The 15,017-nt window shown below is 48.1% G+C and overlaps 1 protein-coding gene across 12 annotated transcripts in view; it reads left to right on the top strand.

Annotated features, from left to right (window-relative positions):
• Positions 1-14,494, top strand: part of BIN1 (bridging integrator 1) — a 555,217-nt gene extending 540,723 nt beyond the window's left edge. For all 12 annotated transcript variants that reach the window (XM_085646006.1, XM_085646002.1, XM_085646003.1 and 9 more), the window contains one exon: positions 9,521-14,494. In XM_085646006.1, the coding sequence (XP_085502132.1) occupies positions 9,521-9,628 (108 nt within the window). In that variant the 3' untranslated portion in view covers positions 9,629-14,494. The remainder of the gene's footprint in view (positions 1-9,520) is intronic.
• The last annotated feature ends 523 nt before the right edge of the window (positions 14,495-15,017 follow it).

The raw sequence follows: 15,017 nt of genomic DNA, 5'->3' as shown, positions 1-15,017 counted from the left end.
TGCTTCCAAAATGTAGATTTTAGTGATACCAGAGAGTATGTAATGCAATTTATTTTTACATAACTGTCCCTTCAACACCTCTTTAGGGGGGTACTAAGGGCTGTGTAAATGCAGTTAAAATTAAAAGCAAGCACTTCACAGTCCAGTTGTTAACTCTTTGCACTACCACTCAAAAAAACAAATCTTTGTCATCACAAAGCTTGGAGTGTTATGATCAGTTAAAGCCAGAACCAGCTCTCAAGCACCCTTTACCCTTGCAGATTAACTGATAGGCACATTTGCATTTCATTCAGGCAGTTGGGCACCCTCACACCAAAGCTTTTCACAGCACTAGAGACTCAATTGCTAAAACTTCAGCTGATAACGAGTGAGCTACCCAGGACGGCTGTCTTTTTCCAAGACCAAAAGCAAATGTTTTGGATTGCAGGCACAAGTGAAGCTGGGGAATGTGCAACCCCCTTTCCAATACTCCAGGACCCCCTGGGGGTTGCACCCCACTGATTGAAGACCTCTGCACTAGGCAGATCCTCAGTACCTCCATGGGCTGTCACTTAGGCGCCAGCTCCATTCACACAGCAGTCCTTTGAGTACAATCAATCGTAGCATTTGTAAAGCGCACTACTTACCCGTGAGGGCCTCAAGGCGCTGGGGGGTGGGAAAAGCTGCTACTGCTCGAAGAGCCAGGTCTTGAGGAGTCTTCTGAAGGTCAGCAGGTTTGGGTCTGCCGTAGGTGGATGGGGAGGGTGTTCCAGGTCTTGGCGGCGAGGTGGGAGAACGATCTGCTGCCGGAGGTTGCTCTTCGGATGTGAGGGACTGTGGCGAGGGCGAGGTTGGTGAAGCAGAGCTGGCGGGTGGGGGTGTAGAAGCTGAGTCGTCTGTTGAGGTATGCTGGTCCGGTGTTGTGGAGTGCCTTGTGTGCGTGGGTGAGGAGCTTGAAGGTTATCCTCTTGTTCACGGGAAGCCAGTGCAGGTCCCTCAGGTGGGGTGTGATGTGGCTGCGGCGGGAGATGTCGAGGATCAGGCGTGCAGAGGTGTTCTGGATTCGTTGAAGCAGTTTCAGGAGTTTGGCCGAGGCTCCTGCGTAGAGGGCGTTTCCGTAGTCCAACCTGCTTCTGACGAGGGCCTGGGTGACCGTTCCTCTCGTTTCGGTGGGGATCCACTTGTAGATCTTGCGAAGCATGCGGAGGGTGTTGGAACAGGGGGAGGAGATGGCGTTGACCTGCTTAGTCATGGAGAGGGTGGAGTCGAGGATGACCCCTAGGTTGCGTGTGTGGTCGGTGGGTGTTGGAGCTGTTCCCAGTGTGGTCGGCCACCAGAAGTCGTTCCAGGCCCAAGGGGTGGAACCGAGGATGAGGACCTCTGTCTTGTCCGAGTTTAGCTTCAGTCGGCTGTTCCTCATCAATTCGGCGACGGCCTTCATTCCTTCGTGGAGGTTGGTTTTGGTGGTGTGGGGATCCTTGGTGAGGGAGAGGATCAGCTGGGTGTCATCGGCATAGGTGATGAGGTTGAGGTCGTGCAGTTGGGCGATGTGGGCGAGCGGTGCCAAGTAGATGTTGAACAGAGTTGGGCTGAGGGATGAGCCCTGGGGGACGCCCCAGATGATCTCGGTGTCTTCGGAGCGGAAGGGGGGGAGGCGGACGCTCTGTGTTCTGCCGGAGAGGAAGGAGGTGGTCCAGTCCAGGGCCTTCTCTTGGATCCCGGCGTCGTGGAGGTATGTGCGTAGTGTGCGGTGGCAGACCGTGTCAAAGGCGGTTGACAGGTCCAGGAGGATGAGGGCCGCGGTTTCTCCGTTGTCTAGCAGGGCCCTGATGTCATCGGTGGCAGCGATGAGGGCAGTTTCGGTGCTGTGGTTGCTGCGGAACCCGGATTGGGACAGGTCCAGGATGCTGTTCTCCTCGTGGTAGCGGGTCAGTTGTTTGTTGACTGTCTTCTCGATGACCTTCACCGGGAACGGGAGCAGGGAGATGGGCCGGAAGTTCTTGAGGTCCTTGGGGTCCACCTTGGGTTTCTTGAGTAAGGCGTTGATCTCGGCGTGCTTCCAGCTCTCCGGGAAGGTTGCTGTCTCGAAGGAGATGTTGAAGACTTTCCGGAGATGGGGTGCGATGGCGGTGCTGGCTTTGTTGAAGATGTGGTGTGGGCAAGGGTCTGACGGGGATCCAGAGTGGATGGTGTTCATGATCTTGATGGTGTTGTCGTCATTGATGTTGGTCCAGGAGAGCAGGCGGTTGGTGCGGATGGTGGTCGTGGGGGCAGGGGTCTCAGTGGTTGTTGGTGCGGTCGTGGTGTTGAAGCTGTCGTGGATGTCTGCGATCTTGCGATGGAAGAAGGTGGCCAGTGAGTTGCACAGGTCTTGCGAAGGTGGGATGTCGTTGGTGTTGGAGCTGGGGTTGGTGAGTTCCTTCACGATGTTGAAGAGCTCTTTGCTGTTGTGTGCAGTGTTGTCTAGGCGGTCTTTGAAGGAGGCTCTTTTGGCTGATCTGATGAGGTGATGGTATCTGCGGGAGGCGTTCTTGTGGGCTGCGTAGCTGTCCGGTGTTCGTTCACAGAGCCAGTTTGTGAGAAGTTGGCCTGGCATATGCTGTCTCCTAGTTATAGCAACACCTTGCACCAGTCCAATTCGACTCCTATTGATGATAGGTTTAAGACAACCTTTAAAGAAAGCTATCCTAGTGGTAGCTGTGGAGAGCAGCCTTCAGTCTAAGTCTTGAAGGAGTGTTAAGCTTATTGTTTTACCATAGATAACCTCTTGAATAACCAAATGAAAGAGTAGCCCACACAGATATATATATAAAATATATGTATTTATTCTAGACAGAATCCCACAGTCTCTTTATGAAGCTGTGGCAAAGTTACAATTCAAACAAGCATTTATAAACACAATAAATAGCACAGGAATCACAGGGCACCATGGGGGGACCAAACCATATATCAAAAAAGTGGTATAAGAACCACGACAATTCTACAGACAATGCCTAGGGCATTTAGGATCGCTGGCCCCTTAAGAATCCACCCCAGGTTATGAGGAAGGGGACCCACGGGAGGTGCGTGCAGTGGAAATAGCTGCTATCGGGATCTCTATTATAGCCTACGGAGAATGTCGCGGTTGAAATTACACAGATTAAAGTCACTTCTAGCAGGAGTACAAAGTTAAAACTCTAGACTTAAGCTTTTGAGGAGCCCACTACCACGAGAGTACCGAGGTACCACTATTACCTGCCCCAGGGAAGCCGGGTGCATAGGTCGTTTTCGATGTCGGGTCGCGGGCTGATTTTCTATAGGAAAAGGTTCAAAAGTGCTGCTAGCCAAAAGCGTCTGATGCCGTGAAGATAAAAGATGTGAAGATTGTAGAGGAGAACCTGAAAGCAGAGGGGACAGAGTCTGGGTCACGGCAAAGTGACCAGGAGGCTCAAAGCAAAGAGCCCTTCGATGTCGGGTGCTTTAGGTGGGAAGTGGTGTAGCTTGGATCTGCAGCCACGGGCTCCGGGAGGCTTCAAGGAAGGCCAGCTTCTGGAGGGCGACTGTCCCACGTCGGATGAGGGTCGCTGCAGTGTTAGTGTCCGGATTGGATCCACTAAGCCTTGGCAACCGCAACCCACGCAAGATGAACAAATCTGCTACAGTACAGACCCACGAGGTCTGGGAGAGGTCTCCTTTGGGGAGACTGTAGAGCAGGCCTGGAGCAACCAGGGGAACTCTTGAGTGTTGAAATAGACCTCCGCTGGGGCCCACAAGTCGAGAGACAAGGGACCGCGGGAGGCGGCAATTTGGAGTGCGTAAAAGGGCACCCACGGGCCACCGGAGGGGGCTAGGGCGCTGGTCTTTGGCACAATTGCTGTAGATTGGTTGGCTCGTAAACGGGCCAAAGCACAACTTCCCCACTGGTCAGGGTCGTGTGCTACGCAAGAGGTGGCCGGTGTCCTGGGGTATTAGGGATCTCGGCACCCACGCGGTTCACGGTGCCCAAACTCATTGAGCACACTCACTGGCCTCTGGGATGCGCTGGAAACCCACCTCAAGGGTGTTGGAAGTCGTCGAAGTCCGTAGGAGCAGCAAGGTTCCAACCGGGTCACTTGCAGTGTTTCAGGTGCCTGCCAAGCAGGGGTATAACTCCTTTATCCCAAGGGAGATTTCTTCCGTCAGCTGGGCAGCAGCAAGTCGAAGGTCAAGACTGTAAAGTTGAAGATTAATCTGAGGCTCTGGGGCCACGTTATTCACCTTTATCCCCAAGATTAGGGGAGTGTCCAGAGTAGTGTCCACCAATGAGAGGTGAGGCGGGAAAGGGTGGCTACACCCTCTCCCCTTTGTGTGTTTCCCGCCTGGGCGAGGGGCAGGATGCCCCTGAACCGGTTCCAAGCGGTGTATGCAGAATGAGGGCACTGCAGCTGCCTACGTGCAACTCTGAAAGGACATTTGGTGCACCCACCCTGTTCCAATCCACATTATCCTGTCTGGGGAGATGCTAGCACCTCCCTGCCACAGAAGCCCTATTTTCCCGCTGGTGAGGCTGGGGTTTTCCCCAGAAACAGCCAGCCAGGGTCGTGTAGGTGGCGGGCAGTAGCCATTTTGTGTTACTTGTGCACTTTTAAATTGGTGTCCAAATTCTACCGCTTTTCCCATATCGCCCCTCTAGCAGGGGGGAATCGTACCCTCATGCCCATGGCTGGACTGGGGGTATGATTCCTACATGTTTGACACCAAACACGATATGGTTCTGTGTAGCCATTCTCAAGTTATCGCGTTATCGCGATAGACTTAAAATGCTGTTAAGAGTATATGGTATGGCTACACTACAAACAACCCAGCAATGATTTTACGAAGGTTGCAGAGAGGCCATACTCATGTAGGGATCCCCCCTCACACATACCTCAGCACCCTGCCTTGTAGGATTACCAAGGCCTGCCATAGGGGTGACCAATGAGAGTATATGTGTTGTAATGGGGTGGGATATAGGGTACCTATATCCCTGTAAGGGGTGCTAGCACCACCTTACCCAGACTACAGTAATGGTCTGGTGGTGTCAGTTTGTATGGCTGTCCCAGGGTGGCACAATAAGTGCTGCAGCCCTGGTAGGCCTACTGAGGGACCCATGCCCTGGGTACCTAGGGTACCATCTACAAGGGACTGTCAGGGCATCCTCGGCATCCAATTGGTTTGTACCTAGGGTACTTCACATTAGTTTTAGGGAGAAAGCAGATAGGCTGGGGTCCTGGATAGCAGGATCGCAGCCAGACTAGTCAAAAACCACTCAAATACCAGGCAAAAAGTTGGGGGCAACCATTAGTCAGATTCCACCTTCCTAAACAGTTCTTCTCCAGCTTTCGGCAGGTTTGCTTGGAGGCCTGGAGGTCGTCAGTAAACCAGCTGGCTCTCTTGCTGGTGTGACTGTTGGAGGGTGCCTGGAGCGGGGTGAGGGTGTTGGTGCAGTCGTTGATCCACTGTCTGAGGTTGCGGGCGGCGGTGTTGGTGGGGTCGGTGGGTGGGTTTTGGGCGAGGGTGGTGGTTAGCTGGTCTTCGGTGACTTTGCTCCAGCCGCGGCGAGGCATCTGTTGGGTGCGGTGGTGCGTGGTGGGTTTCCGGAAGGTGAAGTGGATGCAGCGGTGGTCGGTCCAGTGGAGTTCGGTGGTGTGGTTGAAGGAGACGTGGGGGCTTGCGGAGAAGATGGGGTGAAGCGTGTGGCTGGCGGAGTGGGTGGGTGTTGTGACGAGTTGTCTGAGTCCGAGGTTGGCGATCAGGGTGGTGGAGTTGGTGTCGTTGTTGTTCTCGAGGTGGAAGTTCAGGACCCCGATGAGGATGTAGTCCATGGAGGCGAGGGCGTGTGAGCTGACAAGGTCGGTGATCGAGTCGCTGAACTGTGGTCGGGGTCCGGGTGGTCTGTAGACGAGGGTTCCTCTGAGGGTGGTGTTGGGGTTGGTGTGGATCTGTAGGTGCAGGTGTTCGGCGGTGCTGAGGGTGTCGTCGGAGTTGGTCGAGACTCTGAGGGTGGACTTGTGGACGATGGCGATTCCTCCTCCAACTCCATTGGTGCGGTCTCTGCAAGTGATCTTGTAGCCTTTCGGGATGGCTATGGCGATGTCGGGTGCTGAGGAGGGGTTCAGCCAGGTCTCCGTCAGGAAGGCGACGTCTGGGGAGGTTGAGTCGAGTAGGTCCCAGAGTTCAATGGCGTGTTTGCGGGTGGAGCGGGTGTTCACGAGTATGCAGCAGAGGTGGTTGAGTCCGGTCCTGGTTGGCATATTGGTGGCTCTGGTGCTGGTGAAGCTGCAGTTCCGGCAGGAGAAGGATCCTTTGGTGCACTTTGATGCGGCCTGGAAGCAGGTGTGTTCTCGTCCGGTGTTGAGTGCATTGAGGGTGCTGGCATCGTAGCTGAGTCGGGCGTCGTGGCGTTAGCGGGGGCCAGGGGTTCTGGCGCTGGGCGCGGTCCAGGCGCAGACGGGCTTGCCTTAGGCGCGGTCGCGCAGCGGCTGCCATATGAAGGGGAGGTGGGAGGGAGGAGCAGCTGGGAGGGGGGATTGGACGAATGGGCGAGCGGGGATGCAGCGACGGGAAAACGGGAGGGGGGAGATGGCGAACAGAAGGCAAAAGGCACGGAAAGGGGGGGAAAGCAAAAAAACTATCACAGAACAACAAATAAGCAATACAGGGCAGAAGCAGATAAGTCAACAAAAACAGTGCAGATACTGGACGCAAATACCTATGGCCTACCACTGGCCACCAGGGATGAGGCGCAGGTGGTAGCCTGCGGTTGGAGGCAGGCCTCGAACTCCTTCAGCAGCAGTGGCAGCTGGGCAGAGACACAGGTGCAGACAGGTGGAGCTGCGTGGCGTGGGGGACGACCTGCTTGGAGACACTGTGGAGCACTCTCTTCCTTGGTCATGAATGACTTTTATTCACATTTTCCAGGCAGATGACGTGGGTCCATTTTCTGAGGCTTCAGTACCGGTTTGGTTTTTTCTTTTGTTGTTTTTTTTTTCTTTCTTCAAATCTTAGCTTCTGACTCACCCATTGTGTAAAGTGATGCTTGTCACAGCGGGTAGGAATGTGACTGGCTCGAAGCAAAGAGTACTGAAAACATGGGCACACTTAAAGTGAGTGTCCTTGGCATCTGACTGTCTTCAGTCTTCTTGATGCAGTACGGACAAGCTTGATCTAGATACTTGAACAATAGAGAATTTAGGAAAGTGCAATTCCACCCCTCGGCTACTATCTAGCAACTAGAGGTGTTGAGAAAAAGAAGTCATCAGCAGTCTTTTGCTAACAAGCATTCAATAGAATTTCTAAAGGGAGCCCTGTCTCTATCCTCCTCACCTCATTGTTTGATTGTCTACCATTAAGTCACAGCAATGCAGGCAATAGACTTCCACTGTCTGGGAAAGCTATTGCCATCCTTCATCTTGTGCCATGCTAAGCCAGGGGCTTCCACACTGGATCTCTCTGGCTCCAACACTCCTGCGCAGACTGAGTCCTGCTCCAATATATGAATCACATGTGCTCCATACACACAGACATTCACATACACACTGGATGTCAATGCAAAGTTCTGGGTCTTTCGTAATAGCAGTACCTTACACAAGAGGTGTCAGTAGACCACACATACTCTGTGACATAGAGAAAAAAATGTGGCCATGCTACAATTCAATTATTAAAACATGGCAAGCTGCTGCCGCTGCTTTATGTGTTACATCCAAGACAGGAACAATAGTTCACTGTCTATCATGAGGGCATGCTTGGTGCACTACCCCACATGATCGGACAGGTGCTGAACCTTGCCTTGTCAAGCACAGGCCTAGGCCTCTGCACTCACTATGGATTAACGTGGCACCTGAGGAAAAATTTAAATCAGAGTACCAGTTAGGCATGCAGTTGGGCACTCTGCAAGTGGTACACGCCCTTTAACCATGCAATGGACATCCCTGACCCAACACTTGCCTCTCCAAAAATCTTGAGTCCCATATTGGATAAGTACTTTGGTTTTATTGGACTTTCTCTTTTCTTGCACACAGTAACAAAGAATCCGTGATCGGCCTCAGCCTCAAACGCTTATTTACAAAATTGGGTTGCCATTTACCCTTGGCCAGTAACTACTCACGCGAGCCAAAGTAGTCCAGTTGCTGGCTCAACTGACGTACGTAGATTCCTCTCCATAGAAGTCGAGATTCACATTGGGGAAAAAAGGCGACTGCCAGGCTAATCTCAGAAAGATAGAAATGGAAGCACTTATGGCACTCTCTTTCCATCCATCACATATGATGTTCCCATCTTTATAACTCCTGCCCACCTCCCCAAAGAAGCGCGCGGAGTATGATTGTTCTCTCGCAAACGTCATAAGTCGCAGCAGTCCCCATCCTTTTAATACCAACATGCAAATAGATTTTTGCTGCTGGATGCTTGTGCTCAGACCTCACCCTTTGTATCGCTGTGGCCCTTTCCCAGAATATTTTTTCCTAAATGGAATATATTCCCTTACAAAAATAAACTATTCTGAACATTTCTGTTTTAACCCATGTTGTCCACTCCAGTGTTCACTACTAACTCACTGTAACGAAATACCATTGCCGAATACCACATAGAGTTTTATTAGCTAGCTTTATGTAGTTCATGCTCTGCAAATGAAACTTCTCTAAGGATATACCTGTGTCACTGTTTTGTTTTATATTAATGACCAGTGTAACCTGCCACACCTGCGGATTCTCTCACTTGGACTGGTACTCTGAGGGCAATATACACGTGACCGGAGTAGCGTGGTTTCCTGATTAATTACCAAAGGTCTGATTGTTTCCAAATACAAAGACCGGGATCTTAAGCCACTAAACAACTTGGGCCGTCATGGCGGCTTCTCTGCATGAGGCAAGAGTGGGGCATTTGATGAAACGTTTCCTCAAATGTATGGAAAGCCTTCGGTCCGGTCCGTGTGACTGTGGGATAAGGAGTGGTGGCGACCTACAGCTTTATTAAATGAGTATTTGTAGTGTTTCAGTGTATTTGAGGAAGCTCTGCCAGTTGAGTTTGCACCACTGGAAGACATGATGCTGGTGGGAACACCTGAGCACTTTGTTAGATTATTGCGCCACTAGGGTATTAGAGAAGCGCCTTTACACAGGTTGTTTTTTTCTGCCGGCTGGACTCTAAATTGCCACCGACCGTAAAATGATGGTATGTTGCTTCTACTTTTTCACATCTGATTCCATAATTCCATCACTTCGTGCCAGCGCTCTGATGGAATCACCTTGCTTCCTTCACAGTCTCAAAATACCTGTGGTGTATTTTTACGTCTATGCTACATCTCCAGAGTATGCAAATGTATGTCACTGCAGCATCTTACTGTCCTCTACCTGGTAGTATATCCTTCTCACAAACTTAATTCTTCAGCTCCACTCCATCTTTTTTGTTGAACAACAAAATCTTTCATCTAGAAGTAACACGCATTTTATGTGGTAAATCATATTTCACCCTGTTGGGGCTGATAAAGTTGTGTTAAATCGTTTGTTTTTTTTTGCTTCATTCTTTTGACTTTTTTTTTCTACAGGATGAAGGTTGGCTAATGGGCGTGAAGGAAAGTGACTGGCAGCAGAATAAAGACCTTGAGCAGAATCGGGGTGTCTTTCCAGAGAACTTTACAGAAAAGGTCCTGTGAAGGCCACCGGAGAGGTCACGTTTCTCTGTGGGAAATGAAGCAAGTTTTCTGTGAAAATGTAATATTCGCCAACAACAAATAAAGGCGAACCTGAGGCAAAAAGTCATCGTAAGGGCAAAGGGCCTCTCTCCGAAGCAACTTCTAAAAAAGAAAACGACCCATCAGAGGAAAATTGAATAAAACAAACACAAAAATAAAGTTTAACACATTGTGCCCCTTCCCTCCTCTCCTTCAAGTTGGCCAGCATTCCCTCGCCGAGGCTCTCCACCTCAATGTGCTTCCTTGATTTTCATATCTCTGTTGGATCATTGGGTTGCCCTCTTGTTGTTTCTTGCAAAACTGTTACCTGTGGCCCTGAAGCTTAAGGGTATGAAAGTATTGCTGATCCACACCACCTGCAGCGCAGGTTGATGTGCTTTGTACGTCCTAGGTCACAGCCAAAGGCGGCTCCTACCCCCTAAAAAGATTCCAAATGCGTATTTTACCAGAGTTAGACTTACATCAAGCAAATCATCATTATTTTAAACCTACAGGGATGTAACCGTGTTTCTGCAACTATATTGTGTGTGTGTGTGTGTGTGTGTGTGTGTGTGTGTGTGCGCGTGTATTTTTCCCCCTGTTTCAATATGTAATGGACTGTGATTTTATACTGTAAAACCAAGTGACCTGCGAGTGTGTATTTGAGTGACTTAAGCCACCTGTTGCTCTTCAAGCCTTGGAGCCAAAGTTCTTCTTGCCAGTGGAAATTACATGCTCTTCATTTGGGAGACCCAATACTGTTATTTTCCCTTGTTATTGAAATGAAATAGCAATGCTATATTACATAGTGGGAGAGGGACTAGAGGACAAATCTTAATATTTCCAGGAAGTGTAGGAAATTGTGCTTGTCAAGTTCAGAAACCTCATGGGCGTGGTTTAGGGATTTGTTTCTCCCAGAGTCTTGATAGGTTTCTGCTGTGTATACAGTAGTGCGTAGAGAGCAAGGATCAGAACCACCTTTTCAGTCAGCCAAACACACAAAATGGAGCATTCTGCCACATCTGCTCAGTGACCTCTGGTATCTGCTCTTGGCAACCATGCAGCACTCTGTGAAATGTTATGATGGTTACTGTTTGGCAGTAAGGCGGTCGATTTAAAATATAGCCCTCGCACCTCATCCTCGAGGCTGGTTCAAATGGTTTTTCTTCCATAGGTATCTTAAAGTGTAGAGTAACAGTGACAATGTTCACAGAAATGCACCACCAAACCATCAGCTTAGAGAAATCACCAACTGTCTCACAGTAATGACTGCTATCAAAGGTCCTCTTCCTAACTGTGCAGTTCGAGTTGTGGATTCATCATTTTTTTGCTGATGACAAATGTTGACAAAGTATTTAAAATGCCATTCCTTTTGTGAAAACGTGCCTCAAGTACTGTTGGACAACTCATTTACTACAGACAAAATTGTTTCTTGCTCTGAATTGAGAAACATTTTGCTTTGTGCCTCTTCAGTGCGGTTTGCACACAGGGGAGTCATGTTCTTAAGGATGCATGTTTGTGGTACTGATGGAGGAGCAGTCTATTTCAGATAGAACCTTATCTTGTTGACAAGGAAATCCCTCTTCATTGATCTGCTACTCCTGGTTCTGTATAGGTAAGCTTGCTTCCTTAGGCAGGCATACTTACTGTTAGTAAGAGCGAGAGCGCACCTTGCTTTCGGCACTGGTGCTGCTTTTTCTGGTTGTGAGGGCCACCTTCCTTCTTTGAGTTGGACGTGCTTCTCGTTTGAGGTGAATGCCATCATCTGTCGTGCAGCAATACTTCTTCTTCTGGAAAGGGGCAGATAACCGTGTTGAGCTATGTGCAATGATTACAAACTCTGACCTGACAATATCACAAGCAACTCAGCCCGTTCCTAATGTACAAAATTGGGAAAAATCATTTTTCTAAAGATAAAAAGCAAGAGCACTGACAGCCTTACTATGTAGAAGACTTGAGTTAAGAAAGTAGTCAGTTGTCTTGGGGAACAGTGAGTTTTTGAAGGTCCTTTATTGCTGGTAATGATTTTGACCAGTGCTGAATGGCTGCTTCTAAATACTCTTCACTCCCTAACTGTAGGTGTTGTACTTGCCAGGACTTGAAGTTTATTTGCAATGCACATCTCTGTTCATGTCTGTCGCTCTTTTGTATGGCATTCTCCTTGCTTGGTTTCAGAAACCACACAGTCTCGACCCCAATTCAGGGTGCCAATCCAAGACTCTTTATTGCACAGCTGACTGTCATTGTTCAGGCGTGCTGATGTCTTCACTGTGTGACAGTTGGTGGTGGTTCTTGGAATAGTTTAATGTTCATATTCTAGTCATCTGATGGACTTCGTTTTCTAAATAACAAAATGGATCCTCACGGATTTTAGTCCGACCATGTACATCAGCCATCCTATGCAGCACTCCCAAAGACTTGTACTAATGCACATCCGGAGACCCATAAAGAATTGCACAAGCGCATCTTGTTAACTCCATTAGGACATGGGCATCTCGAAGATGGCAAAGATATCTCCATATTTACTCTTTTGTATAACATTCTGACTGTGGTATAAGAGACATGGCAATGGACTTGGATTACTCCAGGCATCTCTGTTTGCTTTGGAATTGGGCCTGAGCCTCCGGCCCACACAATTTAAAGCTTGCATGAAAAAACGGAAGCTGAACACTGTAGCAAGAGTGAGGACTGTTCAGCTTTAACCTTCTCGTTTGTCGCGAGTACTGTCTATCAGCAAGGGTTGGCCTCTTGAATGACAGGCAAATAAGAGAACCCAATACAGTCAATAACTCCTTGTAATTTATGAGGATGCAATGTTTTAGTTTCAAGTTTTAGGTTTAGTTATGGCAGAGGGGATAAGAAGGTTGGTATTAAGGTTGTTAACACAATAGGCCTGGTCAGTTCCTAACTCCAACGGAACATGTGGCAGGAAGTTGCAGTTTGCCCAGGATTTGTTTTTCAGTAGACTTTTTAAGAATTCAATACAGCATGTGACTACAGTAACCTTGGAGTACTTCTACAAGTGCCTAAACCTTGCCTTAGAATCACACATTTGATGGTGGTTTTTACAGTTCATTCTGGGCTAATAAAGAGTCTGCTGAGGAGTAGCTAAAGAGTGTCTCTTTTGTGAGCTTATGAAGAAATGACGAAATTGTATAATGGACACTGCTGAACGTAGCAAGATGTTTCAGATCGCTCTGACAACGGTTCTTCTGATGTTTAAAGAGAAGAGGCCCAGATACTCTTGCTTAGTTTTTAGACATGGTCTCCTATAACGGATCCAAACCTAAAGTGAAGAGGTGTTCGCTTGCTGGTCTTTCAGATCTGTTTCTGGGGTAGATTAATCTGCTGAATGTGGTCCTTCTTGAGGTTTCTCTTGACACAGGTCCATCTTCCATGACTGTCATGGCAGCGGTCCGGTCTACAGCAGCTGCCAATCACGCCGCTGTAGTTGCAGTTTGTTTCAGTAGCCCTTAAGGGAGGCAGAGCGTTGGGAACTTCGGAGGTAAAGAGAAACTTGAGACGTAACTGCACAGGTTGAAAGGGCATTTTGGAAGCTGTTCCCAATATGTTTGCCAGCTTTATATGCAATTTAAAATTGAAATATCATGTAAAGTGTTATCTCTTTCTTCTGTTCTCATGTTGTTCTTTGTCATTGAGGTGTTTGTTCTGCAAATTGACATGTCCGTTCAGCTCCATGTTTACAGTGAGGTGAAAAACTATGGTTGGAGAGTAGGAGGATAAAATGTGCTTTTGCTGTTTTGGATGGTGGAAAAGCAAATTTGCATGGGCAGAAGGAAGTGTGGATTCCTCCTGCCTAGTTTAACTGCCCACTCTACATTTAATTGTTGATCATTTGAGAATGGTCTTGAGAACTTGGATGGAATTTCCAGAATGAACAGCACAACCCAGTAAATTATTCGCTGACAATATTAATGTCCTGGATTAAGTTCAAGTAAACCTTTCTATATCCGGTTTAGCTGACATTTGAGCACGATGACCGCGACATGAGTTTGTATTTGTATTGAGATAAGAGGTACCGTGATTTTGAGCTTATTAAATTGGGGTACTGTGTTTTGTGCAGATTCTCCCCCTCCCCCCCCCCCCCCCCCACTCTGCGGTTACTGCAGAGCAGTCCACTACTGCTATTGCATCAGAGCGAAAAATACGGATTTGGTGTTGGCGACATTGTTGCAAGGAGCAGATGAACATGGGCAAACAAATGCAAAAAAAAACTGTTTACGTGAAAGGAGGACAGTTGCAGTACAAGACCTGCATCAGCAATCCCTTCGTTGTTAACAATTGTGAATTTTTTTTAGGACTCCGCAAGTAAAATATGTTTTGACAACTTGAGCAGTTACTGTGCTGCTAAAAAAGAAAAAAAGGACATCTGTGAAAGATTATTTTAATACTGTTTAAAGAAAAATGCTGCATGATTCTATTATATTGTTATTTAGTTAGATGAAGGAAAAGTTAATGTTATGTTGAGAGGAAATATATTTACTGCCTTTATATATGATTCTGTCCTCCATTCCCCTTATGGCCCTTCCAGAACATGTTTACTGTCCTCAACATGTCCTTACCAGCTTAGATGACATAGCTGCAGAGGTTTAATTTTCAGTGTTAAAAATCTCGTTTGTGTTGAATGGCGAAGTTCCATGAGGGTTCTTCCATTTTACTTGAAAGCCATTGTAGTAGGCAATGAGCCTGTCCACACAGGACACATATCGTTTTCCCTATGTGTACAGGTTTTATGGTTCAAAACGTTGTCTGCAATTGATAACCTCAACTGACAATCTGTGCTTAGAACCACTTGTCAATAAAGGGCACTTGGCTGATAAAACTTCAGATTCCATGTATCAGGTTATTTACAAGCTTCAACATTGTGAAGGATGGACTAGTTGTCTACATTGCTCTACAATGCACCCACAACAGGATCCTGCCTGGCGAGAGGGAACCCACCCTGCAGGAATCAGCGTGCCGCCCCCGTGCTGGCTCTTTAGAATGTATCCTTCCCTCCTCACATGTGGCCGCTCAGTAACCTTGAATCTGTGGACTGCTCGCTGGCTCAAATATTTATTATGGAATCAGAAAAAACACTCCGCGATTGTGGAAAGATGTGGCAAGGTCCTGTGTTATACTGCGTTATGTTAAAGTATTAATATAGTGCTTCAAAACCTCTTGATGGTATTGGTTGTTGTTTTTAGGTCGAGCCTAGAGTCAGCACGCATGCGCTGCTCTGCAAGATTTGCTGTAGTGGAGTATGGAATAGAAGCCCCGCCCACTCTCCTCCCATATTTGTAATTGGCTTGTGTCTTTGTCCTTCGTAAATGCAGGCTTCTGATTCAGTAATCTGCTTGTTAGTCCCTCC

Source organism: Triturus cristatus, chromosome 3_1 (assembly GCF_964204655.1).
Source record: "Triturus cristatus chromosome 3_1, aTriCri1.1, whole genome shotgun sequence".
Lineage (NCBI taxonomy): Eukaryota > Metazoa > Chordata > Amphibia > Caudata > Salamandridae > Triturus > Triturus cristatus.
This window is presented reverse-complemented; position numbering and strand designations above follow the sequence as displayed.